Source organism: Artemia sp. Qi Xiang Cuo, chromosome 9 (genome assembly GCF_049724085.1).
Source record: "Artemia sp. Qi Xiang Cuo chromosome 9, ASM4972408v1, whole genome shotgun sequence".
Lineage (NCBI taxonomy): Eukaryota > Metazoa > Arthropoda > Branchiopoda > Anostraca > Artemiidae > Artemia > Artemia sp. Qi Xiang Cuo.
Genome location: NC_142802.1, coordinates 69264286 through 69287232, shown reverse-complemented (window position 1 = coordinate 69287232; position 22947 = coordinate 69264286). Strand labels below are relative to the sequence as shown.

The 22947-nt window shown below is 35.5% G+C and overlaps 1 protein-coding gene across 3 annotated transcripts in view; it reads right to left on the bottom strand.

Annotated features, from left to right (window-relative positions):
- Positions 1 to 7366: 7366 nt before the first annotated feature.
- LOC148948976 (uncharacterized) overlaps positions 7367 to 22947 on the bottom strand; it is a 59837-nt gene continuing 44256 nt past the window's right edge. For 2 of the 3 annotated variants that reach the window (XM_089094157.1, XM_089094158.1), the window contains exons 4-6: positions 19535 to 19659; positions 10809 to 12066; positions 7367 to 9341 (exon numbers count right to left, since the gene is read on the bottom strand). In XM_089094157.1, coding sequence (XP_088950283.1) covers positions 12050 to 12066; positions 19535 to 19659 — 142 coding nt within the window. In that variant the 3' untranslated portion in view covers positions 7367 to 9341; positions 10809 to 12049. The remainder of the gene's footprint in view (positions 9342 to 10808; positions 12067 to 19534; positions 19660 to 22947) is intronic. The other variant, XM_089094159.1, reaches the window with a different exon arrangement.

Here is a 22947-nt window from a genome sequence, read left to right as displayed (position 1 = left end):
TAGTTAGGTTTCTTTACATGAAGTTTGTCCACGATGTATGAAGTACTTCAGATGAAAATATCTTTTATTTTTTAAGACATAATCAAGTATTACTTGTGAGTATTCTCACTTAAACAAGAAAAGATAAAAAACAAACAAAACAATTAAACTTTTTAGTCTAAAAGTGGATTGTGTAACAGAGGTTGGCATACAAAATAACCACACAGTTGTGGCTACTTTGTAGCTAATTGGTTTTTGCGCCAATCACTTAAAGTTGACCCCTTTTCCGTTTTCAGATACAGTTATAGCTGTCAAGTAAATCTATCCAACTTTTAGCGTTAAGGAATTTACAAATAGCCTCAAGCCAGTGCTACAAAAGAACTTAAATAATTTTTCGAATACTTAAAAATGTCTTTAGATTTTTTTTTGTTTCCTAAAGACTTTCTAAACACTTCTTAAATGCTTTTTCGAATACTAAAAATGTCTTTATATTTTTTCCCTAAAGACTTTATAAAAACTTCTTAAATACTTTTTCGAATACTTAAAATGTCTTAAGATTTTTTTTTGTTTCCTTAAGACTTTTTAAATACTTCTTCAATGTTATTTTAAGCATAAATTTGATGCAGTTTTTGAATAAAGCAACATACATTTTTATTCAATAGTATGAATTCCTTGGTTCCTACGGACTTTTCATTCCTAGCAGAGGTATGACATTTTCCTCAAAACTTGGAAGTCGCAAAATTTTAAATTTGATTTGAAACATATAGCCTATTGTAACTAAAACAATGCTTTATCATCAACGTTTACGGTAGAAAGGCTTTCCCCAACGCGAAAGGACATTTTCACTACAAACAGAAAAACTTTTGGGTGTCACAACATTTGAGTATATACACTTAAAGTGTCTACTGTAGCTCTTCAACTTAAGGTCAAAACCGTGACCAATATTGTAGCAAAGAGTATGGGAAATTTTGTAAAGTAATAAGCTTTGCCACTTTCATAGGGCTTTGATAGAATGAAAACATCACTAGTGCAGCCTAAGCAATCTGAACTAAAAAATGTTGAACATTTTTAATTCTACTGTGTAGGTTTTACAAAGCGTTTAAAGTTTTTCTGAAATCCTTTTAGACAGATCTCTCCATATAAGAAGGAAAATTGGCTGTTCCAATGCTGTCACAAATCTTGCACCTCCTTTTCAGTTTCCAATGGTGTTGAGATACCTTCTACCACCTCCTTTCAAATAAAAAACTAAGCAATCATACACACCTTCTGTGCATCCAGTGTTTTAAAATTACCGTAAAATAAAACTCGATATGTAAATTTGGTAAAATAAGGTAAAATAAGCTACTCCATAGGAAATACATGGTAAAATTGGTGTTTTAGACTTGCCCTGTAGCATCAAGACCAGTTGAGCATTTCTTTTTAAACGTCACTAAGAGCTTTTAATGAAAATTTTAATGATTCTGATTTTCCTGGGTTTAAGAGTAATGCCCCATTATCTAGAGTTTCATCAATTTAATTAACTGTCTAGTTTATCTCTTTGGTAATCTTGTGTCTAGGGTAATACCTCAGCAATTGGACAGTGCCTAATTTCGGATATTCATTTTGTGCATAAAAATATAGAATAAAAATCGAATTTATATCTATTTAAGAGTAAAAACATACTAGTCATTTTTCTACATTTAAACCTAAAAAATGTTACCATAACAGCCTTGCATATTTAAATAACCATATTCAGCCATATTCCTCGTATCATATACATAATATTTTTCATTTATTTCTAAAAGTACCAAATACAAGTAAAAAAAAGTTTGTAACACTTTTTGTGACTTTGGTGAACTAGGCACTGGGTAATTATAGTTGAACATTCAGTTACTTTCAAAGTCATTAAGACTGAGACTATTATTACAGGATTTGCTTGCAAATCTAGCTCCTCTCTTTCAGACTTGCCTGATCTGAAGACCCCCCCCCCAATAAAAAGAAACAAAAGTCTTGGATGCAGCCCTAAGGATTATATATCAATTTCCATTTCCACCCTCCCATATTCTCTCCCTTAGGTTATGCGATACGATTACCTCTGACTTACACAGGAGAGTAAATTTTTCAACTTCCCTTCTAATGAAGATCCGGAATTATCCAAAAAGGAAATAGGGAGAAAATTTTCCACAGGGAGGAAGGAATATTCCGTGAGGGTATTTTTTGGAGAGGAGGGTAAACGCTTGCTCCCGGGGAAAATACGGCATGAATACAAGATTCCTCGGAGACGTGGAATTTAAAATAAAAATGAGGATATTGAATCTGCTTTGGCCCTCCACATTGTAGAAAATCCAGACCATGCAGTTCTTTTTGATGAGGCAACTTTAAATATTTGAAGCAAATGGCTTCCCACATTCTTTTAGGAAGGCTATTGAAATTAAAAAAATAACAAAATCCAGAAATGGAGACCTTGCTTTAAATAGAGATACTGGAGATATTCCTATTAACCCAAGTTACAATAACTTAAAATTAAAGGATTCAAATAAAATTTTTCTTCAGCTTAAATTGAGATCATCATATCACCCTTTTAATGATAATTAGGCCAGAAGACGAGATAAGTCAATCACTAAGCAGAGAATTCTTGCCCAATCTAATTAGTGGATTTTCTGTCATTTATTCTGGCTTGGTTTTTTGGTTTGTTTGATTCGGTCTTTCTTCTACTTAGTTAGAGCTAAATCACAAGATTAGTTTCCTTATTTTTTTTAGCATTGAAGACGGTTGAGCGGAAGTTCCTGACAAAATATCTGCCTCTATCATTTTCATTTCATTTTTGTCCGCTAGCTGACATTTATCCTCATGTTTCTCGGCTAATTATTTTTTTTCTTGTTGGTTATACATCAATCCTGATTATAGCCCCTTTTGTCTTTGACTGTTCACAGAACTATTGTAATTTTATTTCAACTAATATTTCACCATTTTAGAATTATAATTACCTGTACTATAATACACTTTATCGTTCTGATAACAAGAGACCTAAATATGACAGACGACGTTTTAAACCACGGAACACGGCTATACACACACACAAAAAAAATCATATTCAATCCTTTGAGATAGCCATTTTGTTCAAAGTATTTGAAAGGTCTGGAAATTACGTCTTTGAGGATAAGAAATCCCCCCAGCCCTCAGGACAATGGTTGTAAGTTATTCCCTGAAGGAATATAAGGCTTTTATAGTAAGCCTGGCCATATAAACTTCGGTGGGGGCTTATTGGATTTGTAATCTGACGCTCTAGTGCTCTTTTTAAGAGTCCAAGTGATTGAAGATCAGCTGACACACCCCCCCCCACACACCCACGTCGCAATGTCCCTAAAAGCATCTAACAGGCATTTTGAGATAGCCTTTTTCTTCAAAATAGTCTAAATTTCATATAACAAGTCTTTTGGTGTCGAAACACAACCCAGAGATTAGGGGCAAGGGTTGTAAGTTATGCTCAGGGGGTATTTAAATTTTTTATGGACGGGATGGTTGTTTAACTTTTGAAGAGGCTCAGTCTTTTTCTCTGAAATAGACTATGTCAATATAAAACGACCAGAAATTAATTTAAAAAAACTTTTTACACAAATTAAGTTTTTCAAAAAAAGTAAAGAACTCTATTAAACCAAAATGAGACAGTTCACATAATAAACAGTTCTTTAAAGACAGTTCTTTAACAGTTGACAGAACTAATGTAATTTTATTTCAACTAATATATCAACATTTTAAAATTATAGTTACCTCTACTATAATGCACTTTATCGTTCTGATAACAAGAGACCTAAGTCAGACAAATGACCTTTTAAACCGCGGAACACAGCTATACACAAAACAAAATCATAATAAATCCTTTGAGATAGTTATTTTGTTCAACGTATTTGTAAGGTCTGGAAATTATGTGTTTGAGGATAACAAATCCCCCCAGCCCTCAGGGCAATGGTTGTAAGTTATGCCCTGAGGGAATATAAGGCTTTTATAGAAAGCATGCTCATATAAACTTCGGAGGGGCTTTTTGGATTGGTAATTCGACACTCTAGTGCTCTTTTTAAGAGTCAAAGTGATTGGAGGGCTGCTACTACTACCCCCCCCTCACGCATGAACTGTCCATTAAACCAAAAATAAACAAAAATAGAATCAAATAATCTATCAAGCATACAACCACCACAAATCAGTATCAATAAATAAATGAAACCCAAAACAAACAGAAACAAAAATAAGTCAAACTCAAAGCGAGCAGAAATTAATATGAGTAGATTTCTAAAACTCTATGCTTTCTAAAATCCAGAATAGAATTTGTACTTTACTGAAAAAATTCAAATAAATTTACTGAAAAAAATGTGCATTGTCAGTTTAATATATATATGCTGATATTTATTCCTTTAAATCATAATCAATTTTTAATTTCTTAAAGTTGTAAAAATAAAAATATATAAAAGAATTTTTTCATTATAGTACAAATTATATTCCCGCTTTTAGAAAGCTGGCTTTTATATTCTGTTTTTAGAGCCCTGCTCATATTAATTTCTGCTCGTTTTGAGTTTGACTCTGTTATTTATGTTAATTTCTTTTTGTTTTGGGTTTCATTTATTTATTGATACTGATTTGTGGTAGTTGTATGCTTGGTAAATTATTTGATTATATTTTTGTTCATTTTTGTTAAATAGAGTGCTTTACTTTTTTTTGAAAAACTTATTTTGTGTAAAAATTTTTTTTAACCAAGTTCTGGTCGTTTTATATTGACATAGTCTATTTAAGGGAAAAAGACTGAGCCGCGTATAAAGTTAAAAAACCATCACTTCTATAAAAACTTAAATAACCCCTGAGCATAACTTGCAATCCTTGCCCCTAATCTCAGGGGTTGGTTTCAACCCTAAAAGCCTTTTTATATGATATTTAGACTATTTTGAATAGAATGGCTATCTCAAAATTTCTATTAGATGCATTTCGAGACTATACGACGTTTGTGTGTGTGTAGGGGGTGGGGTCGTACCTGCTCTCACATCACTTTGACTCTTAAAAAGAGCACTAGAGGGTCTCATTACCAATCCAATGATTCCCCTCTGAAGTTTATATGACTATGCTTTCTATAAAAAGCCTTATATGCCCCCAGGGCATAACGTACAACCCTTGTCCTGAGGGCTGGGGGGGATTTGCTATCTTCAAAGACATAATTTCCAGACCTTTCAAATGCATTAAACAAAATGGCTATCTCAAAATTTCAATTTGAATTGTTTGGCGAAATGATGGGCGTGAGGAGGGGGGATCATTTGCCCTCTGATCACTTTCGATTAATAAGAAAGGACTAGTCCTCTCAGTTTTCAATCGAATGAGCCCTTTTTGAAGCTTCTACGAGAAAACTTTCTATAAAAACCTTATATGCCCCGAGGGTATAACTTACGACCCTTGTCCTGAGGGCTATGGGGAGGGTTGTAATCCTCAAAGAGATAATTTTCAGACCTTTTAACTACGTTGAACAAAAAGGCCACATAAAAATGTTTATCGGAAATATTTAGGGAAATGATGGTCATGGAGGGGGGGGGGTAATCTCCCTCCGATTACATTCGACTATTAAAAAGGGCAATAGACCTTTCAATTTCCAATCTAATGAGCCCCTTTTGAAGTTTTTATGACAACACTTTCTAAAAAAACCTGATATGGCCCCAGGGCAGAACTTACAACCCGTGCCCGGAGGGTTGGGGGGGGTCATGCTCAAATACCTAATTTCCAGAACTTTAAACTACGTTGAACAAATTGGCTATCTCAAGATTTTGATTGGATAAGTTTGGGGAAATGGTGGACGTATGAGGGGGGTTAGTTGCCTTCATATCACTTCCACCTATTAAAAAGGGCACTAGCCCTTTCAATTTCCAATCGAATGAGCCCTTTTTGAATTTTCTACAACAACACTTCCTATAAAAACCTTATATGCCTCAAGGGCATAACATACAACCTTTACCCTGAGGGCTGTGGGGGGGAGGGGGGTTGTCATACTCAATGACCTAATTTCCAGAAATTTTAACTACTTTGAAAAAAATAGCTATCTCAAAATTTTGATTGGATGTGTTTGGGGAAATGGTGGGCGTAAGAGGGGAGTTAGTTGCCCTCCAATCAATTTCTACTATTACAAAGAGAACTAGCCCTTTCAATTTCCAATCGAATGAGCCCTTTTTGAAGTTTCTAATACAACCCTCTCTATAAGAACCTTATATGCCCCCAGGGTATAACCTACAGCCCTTACCCTGAGGGTTGTGAGGGGGGTTGTCATTTTCAATGACATAATTTCCAGAGCTTTCAACTACGTTGAAAAAAATGGCAATATTATAATTTTGATTGGATGTGTTTCGGGAAATAGTGGGCGTGGGAGGGGGATTAGTTGCCCTCCAATCACTTTTGACTATTAAAAAGGGCATTAGCCATTTAAATTTCCAATTGAATGAGCCGTTTTTGAAGTTATTGCAACAGCGCTTTCTGTAAAAACCTTATATGACCCCAGGGAATAACTTACAACCCTTGCCCTCAGGGTTGTGGGGAGAGCGTCCTCCTCAGACATAATTTCCGGATCTTTCAACTACGCTGAACAAAATGGCTATCTCGATATTTTGATTGGATGTGTTTGGGGAAATGGGACTAGCTGCCTTCCAATCACTTTCGACTATTAAAAAGGGCACTAGCCATTCCAATTTCCAATTCAATGATCCCTTTTCGAAGTTTCTACGACAGCTAATTCGATACGAAATGCCCTGGTCTAAAAAAAAATAATAATAATAAAACATAATAATAATAATACATTGTGCCAACGTTGTTCTTTACTTAGGCAGCGCTATTGCACTGCCTATGATTAATTATATACTTTAGTTAAGATTATTTTAATTTTTAGTAAAATGTGACTAAAAACTGCTATTCAATTGAGAAATCAAAATAACAAAATTCAATAAATATTAGAATCCAAACATCTTTAATGCATCGACTAATACAAGACGTATAAGAACATGTTACAAATAAATCACAGAATAAAATAGGTAATTTAGACGTAAATAAAACATACTCAGATTTTTCCATTGATTAATACAAATTTTCAAACGGAATTCTTATCCTAAGTAATTACTGTAGGATAAATACAAAACTCTAGACCGAAGGACTGCAAAGGTTGATACCGAGGGGGTAAAAACAAAGCTAAGGGGACAACTAAGTCACCCGTTGCGACCGGGGCCCGGGGGGAGGAAGGAATTTAAATATAGGTGACTAATTTTCAATTACTCTCGCAGGGAGGAAGCCCATAGGAATAAACTCCGGGGGAATACCCCCTGCTGGAAAGGCTAAATACAGAAAAGCACCAACGGTATTTAACGACCTGTAACCTGAATAAACCAGTCATTCGGAAGTCAGGTCGATTTAAACTATAAAACAAATAACTAACAATAGTACAGGAAAAGGCACATTACTGAGTTAGAATGAAATATACCCATTGTCTGACGGCAAAATTTCCATATTTTAAGTGTACAATTGCATTTTGAAGGTAAATTACAAAGAAGCTTCAAAAAGAACTATTTAGTCTTAAATGGCAGTTCGTTTGCTATTGTCATTTTAGAGTTGAAACTTTTATTTTTGGGAATTCTCATATGAAAATTAAAGGGGGTGATATCGGTGTGAGTAAATTTCTTACCACTTGTGAATAAAAGGAAATACTTAGCAAGGAAGTTCGAAGGAGCCTCCTAATTTTAAGTCTAGGGACGGTGAGGATGATTTAATAATATATTTTTGTTTTATTATAATTATTTATTCTACTCTTAGTAAGAAGTTAAATGGACTGAGAAAACAAATTCATAATACATATTTTTTTTATTTAAGAAATAGATAGATAAAATTTCATATTATTTTCAGGGATAAAAAATTAGGGAAGGCTGGATGGTTCGATTATGGCCCCCATTTTCTTTAATTTATTTAGTTCCCAATTAAGGGTGTTCTTTGTTTTGGTTTTAAACTTATATCGAAGCGAATGATTATATTAAACATGGTCCGTAATTCTTGATTTTTGAAGGGCTCTATTTTGAAACTCGCAATCTGTACCAAAGACACACTTTTGTGTGCAGTGAACATAATGTAATGTTGCTGACCTCACCAGGCCCATATTAGTTAGTGGAGTAGCTTGGCTTAAACGGCTATCTAGGGCATTCTGATTCAATTGAATACTATTAAATAGCTCATGTCAGTTTTTTTTATTGATTCCTTTTGTTACATATATAATTTTCCAAGTCAAAACTTAATCAAAAACGAAAATCTTGAAAAACAACAGATCTATGGCTAATAAGACGAAAAGAAGACAAATCATGTGAGTACCTCGCCTGTACACAACAGAACCTTTTTAGTTGCTTCTCTGTTGTTATACAAGTTTATCATTCAGTTGTAATGTATTCTACTTTCGTGGTTATTCCATAGAGTAGTAACTATATGTACTAGTTCGACCTTTTCTTTTTGCTCATTTTTTAGTTTATATTTATTCCTGTTTTTGGAGCTGTTGTGGTTTAGATTTTTGTTTCTCAACGGTGAAGATACCTTGTCGAATATAGGCGAAATATTCGTGTGATTACTCTGCTTTCTGGCCATAGATCCGTTGTTTCTCAAGATTTTCTTCTTTGGTTTTGTCATGATGGCAGGGCTGACAATCCCGGAAAATCTAGGGGGGAGATGCATACGATTTTTTTTATAAATGTAGGGAGGAGAGTAATTGCCCCCTCCCAATTGCCACCCTGAGTTGCAGATCAATTCGGCTTTATTTATAAAGCAGTAAGGTTCAGCTTATCGCTAACTAATTCATTACTAAAGACTATATGGCACAAATAGGCACAGATAAATCACAAATAATTTCAAAACAGGAATACAAAGATTTCTACTAGCTTGTAATATCAAATACATACGCTAAATATAGGCATGGGGTAGGGACACGACCTCCCCACAACAAACTAATGTCTGCTACCAAACAGTTGTATCTTCTTTGCAATGAATAACAACTTAAGAAAATAAATTGTCATTCCGTCTAGAAAATTAAAAGAAGAAAAGATTGTCATCATTACATATTATTTTTATGTTTTATTCGACAAAAAGAAACAATAAAGTTTAGCTTATCCCTAGCTTCCCATCTTCTTTAGTCATTACTACAAACTATATGGCACAAATAGGCACAGATAAATCACGAATAATTTCAAAATAGGAATTCAAGAATTTTGACTAGCCTATAATATAAAATATATCTGGTAAATATGGGCTCAAGCGCGTAGGACTGGATAGGGCCTCCTCACAACAAACTAATGTCTGCAGCCAAACAGTTGTATCTCGTTCATAATCATTCCATCTCACTAAAAGAAAAAAAAAGAAAAAAGATTGTCATCTTTACATGCTTATTTTTGAATTTTATTCAACAGACTGAAGCTTTAAAGTTCAGCTTATCTCTAGCTTTCCTTCTTCTGTTGTCATTACTACAAACTGTATGGCATAAATAGGCACAGATAAATCACAAATAATTTCAATATGGGAATGCAAGGATTTTGACTAGCCTATAATACCAAATATATATATATATATATATATATATATATATATATATATATATATATATATATATATATATATATATATATATATATATATATATATATATATATATATATATATATATATATATATATATATATATATATATATATATATATATATATATATATATATATATATATATATATATATATATATATATATATATAACAAAAATATAATATATATAACAAATATAATATATATAAAAATATATATATATAACGAAAATAACAAAATGAAAAATAAAGGTGAAAATAAAAAAAAAATGAAAAAACTAGGATTTTGTCAGCCAGCGGCGAACCATGAAGAAGAAGAAATAGGCAAATATTTCGACAAGGACCTCCGCCAACTCGTCCTCAGTGCTAAACAAAAAAGAAAGAAAAGAAAAAAGAAACCAAAGAAAATCGAACGAAAGTTCGATTTTCGTTGGTTTCTTTTTTCTTTTCTTTTCTTTTTGTTTGGCACTGAGGACGACCTGGCGGAGGTCCTTGTCGAAACATTCGCCTATTTTTTCTTCTCCATGGTTTGCCACTGGCTGACAAAATCCTCGTTTTTCCACCTTTTTTTTTTCATTTTGTTATTTTCTTTCCTCTCTGAGTTTCATTAGAAGAAAATAAAGAAAGAAAATCTTCAATTTTTAAAAGTCGGCTTCTAAGTACACACAAATATTCTAGAAAAAAGAAAACAAAATCCTTCAATTTTTCAAACCTTGCTAGGGAGTACACGATAATGAGCTAGAGAATATACGAAGGAACATTAGATCAGCAACGCACGGAGGGGTTCACCATTGGTTTTCGTAGTTTCCTATGTGTTTCAAACAATTCACATTGCTTCGTGTGATTCAGATTTGCCCCCCTCCATCTTCAAATAATTCCCTATCTACAAGCCAGTATTTAACCAGCATTTCCCTATTTTTGCTTTTTTAGAATAGAAGTTCTGACGAGCTAAATAATACGTTTGTTTTCAAGTAAACCCTAACTTGCTCAGCCCTCCACTGAGGTTTTCCTTATATTTTTTGTGTAAAGTTAAAAGAAAGAAAAAATAGTTGAAACATGCATTACTCTGACACTTGACCTTTTTACAATTTTAAATTTCGTATTTTCACGCCTACCCCTGCTCCTAATTAACTTGGTACGTCCTCATTTTTTTTTTCAGAAGAAAAAAAAAAAAAAAAAAAAAAATCAGAACAGCTTAACATAAAAAAGAAAGAAAGAAATATCCAGCTTTACATGTTCAAATGGTTCAGTAGCTCAGTTGAGATGAACAACGTAACGAGGTAAGATTTGCTTTTCGTTACTAATGATAATCATATTTCCTCTTCCCATTGAATCCTTGCCCACACGATTTGAATCATATCCAGCAGCAATATTAACACGGCTATTTACATCCTGCGATTTCCCTGGTAATATTTTGCACAGAACAAGGGCCTTAACTCCACCAGCGTATCCCAATGAAGTTTCAGGGAATTCAGAAAAATAATGTCCGTATCCATAGGCAGTCGTCTTTATATAAGAAGTTTGGAAATTACTCTTAAGAATAGAGTCGATGTTTTATTAGACAGAGGTGCCGTGAAATGCCAGAAACGGTTTTGCTTCATCTGCATTATTGCCATACTTCTCTTTAAATAGCTTTAGTGTTTCAACAAATTGGGATTCAAGGACAGGGTTGACAATAAAAGTAATTTTTACAACCTCCCTGGTTTTACAATGGCGTCTAAACTGCGCCTCAGCAACACGAAAGTGGTAATCCAACTCATCAGAGGGGTCAAATGACCTACTAGGAAGTATTTTATATTTTTGAAATGTCGTAGCTAGAGTGCTTGCAGCAGAAATGGACAGTTGGGTCACTTTGTACTTCATAACGTATCTTGGATACGCTTGACGAGGGTCATAAATCACAAATTCATCAAACATAACCCCTCCTGCTATTTTTGTGTCCCGGGGGGGGCAAAGACAGAGTCATAACCTAATCTCTTAATAGTTTCCAAATTCATACTATATTGAGGACTGGTAACTTTCATTTCTTTGCCGAACAAAACATCACATAAAAGTAATACATTATATCCTTTGGTATAAAGGCCCAGAGCACTCTTACTAGAATCGGTGGCAAAATAAATACCACAACCAAACATTCGAACTTGGCCGTCATTCCGAGGTAATCGAAAGCCATTACGTATAATTTTCTCACAAGCTTCAGCATTCGTACCGTGGAATTTCTCACGTGTATTTGAAGCTTTGATTAAGTTGGCTTGACAAGAATGAAAAGCTTCAAGCAGACTTGCATTGAAAACTTCCTTGACTGAAGTCAATTCAGGATACCAGCTATGGGTAGGTTGGATGTATTTCAAAACTTTATCTCTCACATCCAAAAATGCTGAGGATGAAGGATCCAAATCGATAATTTTGAATTTTGTTGCCTCATTCTTAAATTCTATCGCTTTTTGCGTCGCCAAATCTTGGTACGTTTTAATTCAACGCTTTTGGGTTTCTGAAAAGAAGAAAAACCATGTTTAACTAATCAGATTCAGTTTAATACTCATCAAATTAGCATTTAAGAATGTACCAATATCAATTTAATTCATCTGCTTTTTAAAGATCACCGTTGACGTCTACTTTATTATAAATTAAAATTGGTGGAGCGGCATATAACCAAAAAGTCAATTACTTACTACCTGTTACTTGTTTGGGAGGAGGATTTACTCGATGTTTCCTGAGAAATTACCTAAGGATTGTTTTTGGTACCCGACTGACAGACCAAATCTCAATCAGAATGCCATACAAAAATGCGGTTCAATCCAACTTTTTAGGGCTATCGAGAGAGAAACGTTGAGATGGCTAGGATACGTCCTGCGGATGAAGGCTGACAAATTGCCGACGATACTCTTTATTAGTCAGCCGTCTAGGGCCAAACGAAAAGCAGATTGTCCCGAATGGGAAGGATGGATGTAAAGAGCGAGGCTTTAAATAAATTGAATGGTTGAGTGTATTGAGCCAGGTCACTGAAAAATCCTTCCATTCCTTTTCCCAATTAATCAAGGATTTTCGGTTCAACACCTGTTTGATCAGAGTGGTATCTGGCCTCCGACATACCTGAAAAAATCAAGTTAGGCGGTGTCTTTCTTTATTAGTGCACCAACGTCACATTTACGGCAAAAATGTATTCAAATTTCGGTGCCACTGACTCTTATCCAAGAGAAAGACTAAGAACCTGTCTTGCAACATGCGAATCTTATTAATAACATTTTTGCATCATTTTTACATATTATTTTGAATCATACACCTGATCATTGTGTTGTTGTTTCGGACTTCCCTGGGTTAAGAGTGGAACTTGAAAAGACACCAAATAAAAGTTATAAAACGGTAAATAGCCAGAAAAAATAGATGAGATAGAAATAAAAAATAGGAAATAGATTGGACTGATGTGTTAAGTATTGAAGACCCGAATCGGTCAATTGTTTTATTATACAGCAAGTATAACCAAATATTAGACCAAGTATGTCCCTTGGTACTAAGAAAAAGTAATGATTTACCTTGTAAGCCATGGGTTATTCAAAGCCTTTTAAAGAGTAAAAAAAAAGATTGTATAAGGTGAAGATCCAGTATCCAAATGAAATTAATATTGCAAATTTTTAAAAATATAAAACCCGACTGATTCTTGTTCTCAGGAGGCAGAAGCAAAATATTATCAAAAGGAATTTCGTAAATGCGATTCACCTCGGAAAACATCGAAAATAATAAATGAAAAAATTAATAATGTTAAAAAAAAAAATCCATCTAACATTACAATTGATGAGAGTTAAAATAACGGATGAGAAAGGAATAGCGAATTTATTAGCTGATCATTTTAGGAACATTGGGAATTATCTGGTGGATCAAATTACTGATCATTAGCTGATCATTTATTAGCTGATCATTTTAGGAACGTTGGGAATTATCTGGTGGATCAAATTATTGATCATTAGCTGATCATTTTAGGAACGTTGGGTATTATCTGGAGGATCAAATTACTGATCATTCATTAGCTGATCATTTTAGGAACGTTGGAAATTATCTGGTGGATCAAATTACTGATGGAAGACATAATGATAAGAAATGTTTACCGAACAAAGTAGACAAGACTATATTTATATAGTTTTCTATAGTTTATATATATTTATATCCAGTTCTTGGAGTACCATAAAGCTGTTACTAGCTTGAAATAACGGATTTCGACAGGATGTGATGGTATGTCGACTTCTCTGTTTAAAGAATTAGCCGATTTACTTTCTCAGTCGCTTTTATATATTTTTAGTTCTTCGTTTTGTTTGTCCTTTTTCGGTTTGTCCTTAAGTAGCTAAAGTTTTATCTTTATTTAAAAAAGGTGACAAAGACAATCCAACCAATTATATGCCTATTACAATTTTATCACCTCTTTCTAAAGTTTTTTAAAAGATACTAAAGAGTAGGTTTACTTCATTTCTGGTAAAGAATAATTTTTTCTCTCAGTCAGTTTGGTTTCTTCAGTGGTAGGTCAACAGAGCAAGCAGTAGCTCCTCTAAATCGTTTCTAATCAGAGGCTATGGTTGATAATTATCTGGCGGCAACTATATTTTTTTACATAATAAAAGCTTTTGATACGGAAGACCAGGGAATTCTTCTTGATAAGTTTGAAAATATAGGAATTCGTGGAATAGCTCTTGGCTTGGTGAAATCGTATTTAACTGAAAGAAGTTTTAAATTCCAAATTGGCGAGGAATCATCTCATACTTTTCCGCTACAAAATATAGGGGTACCTCAGGGGTATGTATTGGGCCGATACTTATTTTAATTTATATAAATAATCTTCGAAATTGCATGCCTTCGGAAGAAGAATTACCGATATTGTTTGCGGATGACACAATTAGTTTGAATTCAGGCAATGGGGAGGACCTACGATTTTCCCTCGAAACTGTTGCTTTGAATGTAAATTATTGATTTCATGATAATCGACTAATATCTAACCGAGAAGTCGGAATTTATTGTTTTTGGAAGAAGTTCAAGGTCAGTGGGGCGTGTGTCATTTGAAACTATCAATGTTGGAATTTGCTCCACAAAAAGAGTGGATGTATTTAGATATTTAGTTATTTATATGGATTAAAATTTGTCGTTTAAAGCACATATTAGTAAAGTCGTGGCAACAGTGTCCACGATCTCGGTTGTTCGCATCGATTGAAGCTTTTGTTTCTGTAACAGATTATGAGGACTTAATATTTTTTATTAGTTGAATGCTGTTTTCAAATATTACCCAAGCGTTTGGGTGTTGACTTACCCTTCGCATTTACGAGGACTCCAAATTATTCATAATAAATCAATATTAAATCCTGGACCATTTTTTAACACATCCTAGGAAGACAGAAAAATTATCTGAGACTGAAACATCTTTTTTATTTCTGGATATTCTTAATTTGCAACAAATATTTCCCCTTAATTTGAGCCTATGGTTTTTAAACATCCAACGTAGAGACCATTTTTTCCAAAGCCCGAAACTTTTGGTTGAAAATAGGCATAGCCACTTATCAAACAGTTCAAGGTAACGAACTGTAAGTAAGGAGCGACCCGGCTCAGTAGTAACCGAAACTCTAAAAAAAGGGATTTTGACACGAATAGATACTTCAAAAGAATCACATTTTAATACTGATTTCAAATATGTAAGTTTCATCAAGTTAAGTCCTACCCATCAAAAGTTATGCGCCTGAAAAAATTTGGCTGATTTTCGAAAAAAGGGAGAGACCTCCTCAAAGCTATAGAACCTCAATGAAAATCACACCATCAGATTCAGGGTATCAAGAAGCCACACTGTATGACTTTCAAGCTCCTATCTGCAAAACTGTAGAATTTTGTATTTTTTTTGCCAGAAGAATGATCACGGGTACGTGTTAATTTGTATTTTCAGGGGTGAACGTATCGATCCAGTGGTCCTAGAATATCGTGGGAGGGCTCATTCAAACGGAAATTAAAAGTTCTAGTGCCTTTTATCAGTGAAAAAAATGGACGGCAACTAGGCCCCTCCCACGCCCTTTTTTACCCAAAATCACCCAATCAAAATTTTGAAATAGCCATTTTGTTCAGCCTGGTCGAAAATATAATAAATATGTCTTTTAGGATGACTTAATCCCCCAATTCCCCGGGAGAAGGGCTGAAAGTTATGAACTTTACCCAATGTTTATATATAGTATTGGTTATTGGGAAGTATGCAGACGTTTTCAATGGTTTTTTTTCTGGTAGTGGGGGGAGAGGTCGGGGGTTATGTGGGAGGATCTTTCCATGGAGGAAGGGACATTGCTATGAAGGGGGCGCCGGATTTCCCAGCATAATTTAAAAAAACGATCAGAAATTAAATAAATAAAAAAAAAATTAACTGAAAGTAAGGAGCAACATCAAAACTTACAATGAACAGAAATTATCAAGTATATGATTGGGTTCGCCCCCTAGTCAATACCTCGCTCTTTAAGCCAAAGATTTTTTAGTAGTTTCATAAAGCCATTTATTATAATTGACGGCCTTTGTGATTATGGGTTATTTTTTAAAGAATTGGAACAAAATTTTAACTTTAGCTTAAAGAGAGGTATTGACTAGGGGGCGAACCTCCTAATATACGTATTAAAAATATACGGATATAGAAGTTCGTTACGTAAGATAATTTATTACTAATAAAAATGTTCGTAAATAAAATTAAACAACTTTCGAGAAAGCCATTTAACCAAATAAAAGTAAAACTAATATGCAATTTTTTTAATTATTCATGTACGGTCAGCCAAAATCAAAACCTCCAATAATTCAAAAACGTTCAAAAATTAAATTAAAAAAAAAATTTTTGTTTTTAACTGAAAGTAAGGAGCAACATTAAAATTTAAAACGAACAGAAATTATTCTGTATATGAAAGGGGCTTTCCCCTCCTCCACGCCTCGCTCTTTTCGCTAAAGTTATAATATTCCTCATAGCACTGTATTTCAAAACAATTAAAAGCTTTCGTGTAAAGAGCCCGGCACTTAGGAGGGGACAGCCCCTTTCATATACAGAATAATTTCTGTTCGTTTTAAGTTTTAATGTTGCTCCTTACTTTCAGTTAAGAAAAACTTGTTTTTTTTTAATTTAATCAAGAGCTAGGAATAAGTTCCTTTTCCCGTTTGTTAAAAATGAGAGATCAAGACCAAGTTTAAGATATCAAATTCCCCAAATTGCCAACAAATTTAATTTATTTGATAAAGCAAGTGGATCACCTTCGCTCTGTATATATAAAAAGAAATTGAAAGAGATAGTCCTTACTGCCTAAAGTAGCAGGGATCGAATATATTATTGATTTATAATTTGTTTTGTAAATCTCTTCCCTATCTCCGTGAGTCAATGCTCTCTTTGTTTTTTTGTTTTTTTTTCTTTCTTCCTTTCTTTTCCTCAGTGCTCCGTGAGGGTTATTGAAGCATAATTTATTTTTAATTTTCTCTATTATTAATGGAGGCGTAAAGAGTTGCCTCTATGTCCCCTTTGTACAAATTCATGCATAGCGTTTTTGGAGAATAAAGTTAAGTCAAGTCATATCAATAGACATATCAAAAGAAATAGATTTTTATACCGATTCCAAATATATAGCCTAAGATTTATTAAGTTTAGTGTTACCCATAAAAGGCTACGAGCCTGAGAAAATTTGCCTGATTTTCAAAAAAGGGGGAAAACACACCCAAAAGGTCAAAGACACAACAATCACACTTAATGAAAATCATCAGACTCAGCGTATCAGACAACCCTACTGTTGAGGTTTTAAGCTACTATCTGCAAAAATGTGGAATATTGTTTTTTTTTGTTTGTTTTTTTTACAGAAGAAAGATAACTGAAGCGTGTTTACTTGTTTTCTTTCCCAGGGGTGATCGTATCGAACCAATTGTCCAAGAACATCGGGAGAGGGCTCATTTGAACCGAAACTAAAAGCTCTAGCGCCCTTTTTAATAGCCAAAAAGATTGGAGGGCAACTAGCTCCCTTTCCACGCCCCTTTTCCAACCAAAAATTTTCACATCAAAATTTTGAGATAGCCATTTTATTCCGCATAGTTGAAAAGGTCCAAAAATTATGTCTTTGGAGATAACATGACCCCCAGCCCCTGGTCATACGTGTTTAAGTTATAAAATTTGCAAATTGTTTACTTATAGTAGCCTCTTTGTTACTGGGAAGTATACAGATATTTTTGAGGGGAAGGGGAGATTTTGTGCTTGGGATGAGTTTCAATGGGGATAATTTTCCGTGTTGAGGGATATTTTCTGGGGTGAATTTTCCAGGTAAAAATTTTACGCTGGGGAGATTTGAAAGAATTTCTATACGACATACTGTTTATTTGTCTTACTTTGTCGTTGCCTACTCACTTTTGCATCTTCTACAAGAATTTTTACGGGGGGAGGGGGGGGGGGTTCAGCGATGATAAATTGTCCGGAAGAAATTTTATGGGGGGAGGTGACTTTTACGCAGGAGGAACTTCCAATGAGGAATTTCCCGTGAGAGGACGGAATTTTTCATGGAAAGTGAGCCAGATTTACCGGCATTATTTGAAAAATGATAAGAAATTAAATAAAAAAACAAGTTTTATGAAAGTAAGAAACAACATTAAAACTCAGAACGTACAGAAATTATTCCGTATATGACAGGATTGTCCCCCCTCCTCAAAACCTTGCTCTTTACGCTAAAGTTTGACTGTTTGTCCCATTTTTTACGAGCGACTCCAGAAACACAAGGGAGGGGGGGGGTAAAACTTTAGCGTGAAGAGAGAGAGAGGGGGCAACCTTACGGAATTATTTCTGTTCGTTTTGAGTATTAATGTTGCTCTTTACATTCAGTTGGAAAAAAATTGTTTTTTTTATATTTAATAATATGGAGATTCCATTTCTTTGTTTATATATGCCAGAAACCGTCCTGGCTAAGTGGACGTGCGCTGGATTGAGAATTCTTTGTCCAAGAGGCACGGGTTCGATCCCTGGCTTGGCCAGTTATTTGGTTTGGGACGTGGGTCAGTCGGTGTGACTCTGTAGGCTTAGCCAGAGTCGACCCAGCTCTAAATGGATACCTGCAGAAATCTGGGGAAGGTAAGTAGAAAGGGTGTGCGAAAGCACAGGATGGATGGCCCCCAGCCCCCCATTGCACTTCCTGGCTGAAGGGCCACGAAACGGAGATCAGCACCGCCGGTTTGGACCTTAAAGGTCTAGTACCGTCATACTTAATTACTTTTACTTACTGGAACATGGTCCCCGGGATATGTCACCCCCCTCCCGGGAACAAACATGGAAATGCTTAACAATACGATAATGGAAAAAAATCCCTATTTAGATCTTGATAAAACAAAGATGCTCTAGCAAGTTGCCCCTCTCTGGAAACTTCCTGGCGCCACTCATGTTGTAAGATTTCTAAGAGCATAGATGTCTGAGAATTACGCCTAACAAAGTTTTCCTAAAATAAATTAAAAAAATATTACTAATACTAGTGAACAGAAACACCCCTAGCTTTTAAAAACATTACAGTAATACTGACAATTTATTGTTCAGGATTTTTTTTTAAATTGAGAGATAAGTTTGTTGAATTGTTCTAACAGCACAGGGGTACAATTATGAGCAGCCTGCTCAGAAAATTCAAATGGTGCATTAATTTCTTGAAAAAAAATCATTCCTCAAAATGATAATGAAAGATCTATAAATTTTGTCAAAATTTTAAACGAAAGAAAGTGTAAATTAAAAACAGCTTAACTATACAAAAATTTTCTGCATTAATTTCTTTTGAACGTAGTTTCTTTTTTGAGCAAAATCAAATTAAATTAGCCCATTACAAATTTCCAAAAATTAACTCCTGAGATAAATTAAAAACGTTCAATATTGTTCAAACTTAGAAGAATTGTCTTATTTGTAAAATAAAAACGCCACCAAATATAAGGCATTTCCACAATCATAAAGAGTACAAGATTACCTTCGTCTAAGTCAATACATAGTTGGCACTGGGCTGGTTCTATACAAGGCTCGCTGCAGAAGTTGGGGCAGCCGTGACCGCAGGCAAGTTTCTTGGGGCAACGTTTTTGACATTTTGGTTTTCCACTACGATAAGAAAAAAAAATATTAATATGAAATTAAAAATTTTCAAGAAACAAAATTTATGTACAAAAAAAAAAATACAAGTAAGTCGATAAATAGATAAACTCTTCTACTCTTCTTCTTCTACGTAGCGAGGTATTCGAACCAACATTCAGTGTCTTTCACCTCTTACGGGTGCTTAGTACAATAGCTATTGTGGCTAGTATAGGCAATCCATGGACTAATATGAGTTTTTTTTTTTTTAACAGGGCCGGACCAAAACACAAAGCCCTTTTCCACTGCCACTCCGTAAAAAAGGGGTGGCCACACAAACTTAGGAGAGTGCCTGGCCCATTGGATTCACAGATAGATTTTCATGGGTCCGGTTGGAAGGCAAAAATGAAATTGAGGGCAACCAGCCTCCCTCCTGAGCCTTTTTATATTATACTGGCCTTTGTAACACCCCTAATTTAAGAAAACTGATTTTGAATTAATTATTTTTTTCAGAAACATCTGAAAGTATAAAAAGTAATCCTCCAGGAAAGACATCATTCCCATAGCCCCAGGTGCCATGACACTAAATTATGTACGTTAACCATTATTCATGGACGGTTTTTAGCAGAAATGTGCCCATCTTTGGTCTTGATTTCTGATTAGATAGGAGCTCTTAGGGACCGGTCACCTGGACAAGGTTTCCCAAAAGCATAGAACGGAGATAACACACCTACATCAATAGACAGTACATGCAACCGTGTTTTCAAATTGTCTGCAAAATCTTGATAATGTCTAGGGCGACAAAGCTGAAACTTTCAGGTTCATCGGAGAAATGAAGGGGGGGGGAGGTGACTTTCGGCGGGGAAGTTCAAATTTTGTGCGGGGGGAGGGAAGACAACAAACAAATTTTGTTTCTGTTTACAAAAACGTTTTTTGTAACATAAGCTTCAATGGGACCCCAGACATAAGGACAGTTAACCGAGGGAGGTAAGAAAAAAAAACAAATTGAATTAAAATCAAGTATTTTGCAGGCACCAAGAGATGGCTAATTGTAGAAAAAGCCAAGAGAGACAGTCCGAGTGACTGAGAGGCAAATCTGGGATAAGCTCTTTTTAGGATTGTATAAGAATGATGTCATTTAATTTGTTGATAGGTCTATCTATTATCCATCCATAGGTCATTCCTAGGGCAGAACAAAGGTAGATAGTCATAGAGTTAAGAGAAGAAAGATTGGATTGATTTTGGGTTTACGCGTGACGGACAATGTCCACTAGACTTGTATGTAAAGTCCAGCCACAGAGCCACATGGCATTCAAGTGATGGTAGATCGAAAAGCCAGATTGATTACATCCTCATGTCCCGCCGTTGGAAACCAATGGCTACGAATAGTAGATCGTATATTGGAGCAGATTTTGGCTCGAAAAATGGGTCGGATCATCTTCTAGTCAAGCTAGATCTAAAGTTGTGACTAGCAGCACACCCCAAGAGGAAACCTTCACGAAGATTTGACACCAACCACTTCGACGATCCTAATATACGACAGGCATTCTGCTTAGAGCTGTCTAACCGCTTTGAAGCTCTCCAAGTGCAAGCGAACGACGAGCAAACTCAAAGTTTGGATGAAGACTGGCTGACCATACGCAATACAATCCACGAGGCTGCAGAGGCTATGATAGGATACGGCAACAGACTATTCAAAAAATGGATGTCAACACGCACAATTCAGATGACCGAGCACAAACAACAGATATCGGACAGAAAATCGGAGTTGTACAAACGCCTGAGAAGAGAAAGCCACCAGTCGGCTAAGAATGATAAGAACCAGTACTGGGAGAAAATCGCTGAAGACATGGAAGCCGCTGCAGCTAGATCTGACACCAGGAAGATGTTTCAGCTCCTAAAATCAATCACGAGTAAATCCCATAAGCCTACTAGTACATCCGTCGAAGATGAAAACAGCAAGTTACTCTCGAATAATACCGAAATAGTAAATCGCTGGAAGGAGCACTTTGAGAAACTACTTAACCAGCACCAACTCTCCACAGCAATGGATGATAATCAGCGTTGCCATAATCCAAGTCGCAGCCCTGATGACCTGCAGGAACCAAACTCACCCAGCAGTATTTAGAGTTACGTGAACGAGGCTCCCCTCCCGTTAAATGAAGTCCAAAGAGCAATCAATTGCCTTAAAAGCAATAAAGTCCCTGGTCCTGATTCCATTCCGGCAGAACTTTAGAAGTATGGAGGGACAGCACTTGTCAGCAGGCTTCATAAACTAACCTGTCGTATATGGGACGAAGAGATGGTTCCAGAGGATTGGGGAGACTCTATCATCCTTCCAGTCTTCAAAAAAGGGCTAAAGACAAAATGCAGCAATTATCACGGGATTTCTCTCGTCTGCATTGCTGCCAAAATATTTGCCATAATGCTACATAATCGTTTTCGTATCGAGCGCAACGTATAAGACAAGGCCCAATCAAGCGGGATTCCGCCCAGGCATGGGAACATTGACCAACTATTCGTCTTAAGACAAACCCTTGAACACAGGGCAAAACACCAGAGACCAACAGTGTCTCTATGCATAGATTTTATTACAGCTTTTGAATTGTGTTCTAAGGTATGGAATCTGGAAGGCCAAGACACAGGATGGAGTACCAGGCCAGATAGTCAGACTTATCAAAGCATACTACCAGCATATGCAAGCCCAAATTCAGATCGGTGGAGAACTCTCCTCGATATTCCAAATTGATTTTGGTGTCCGACAGGGATGTATATTATCTCTCGTCTTATTTAATTTCGTGATTGGCTGGATTATGACCAGAGCAATGACGACCTTTTCAGGCGTTGAAATAAGTCCCAATTTTGTGATCACCGATTTGGACTACGCCGATGATATTTGGGTTGTTATCTGAATCTCGTTCAGTAGCCCAATATATGCTATCGAAGGTAGCTGAAGGATCCTCTCTGGTCAGCCTGAAAGTAAATCCCCCTAAGACAAATGTTATGGCGTCTGGAATATCATCTCAAGACCCCCCCCCCCCGATTTTACAAGAACAGTCGCTGATAGACAAGATGCCTGAATTCAAGCACCTAGGATCTCTGGTAGACCCAATAGGAGGATGCACATCACAAATACAGCCAAGAATTGCTTCAGCACCTGGAGTCTTCACCCAGCTAAATTCATCTCTATGGAACCAAAAAAAAAGTTCGTTTGAAGACAAGAATAAGAATATACCAGGCTCTTGTTCGGTTTGTCTTACTTTGTGGCTGCGAGGCATGGACTCTGAAAGCATCCGACATTCAAATCCTCAAAGCATT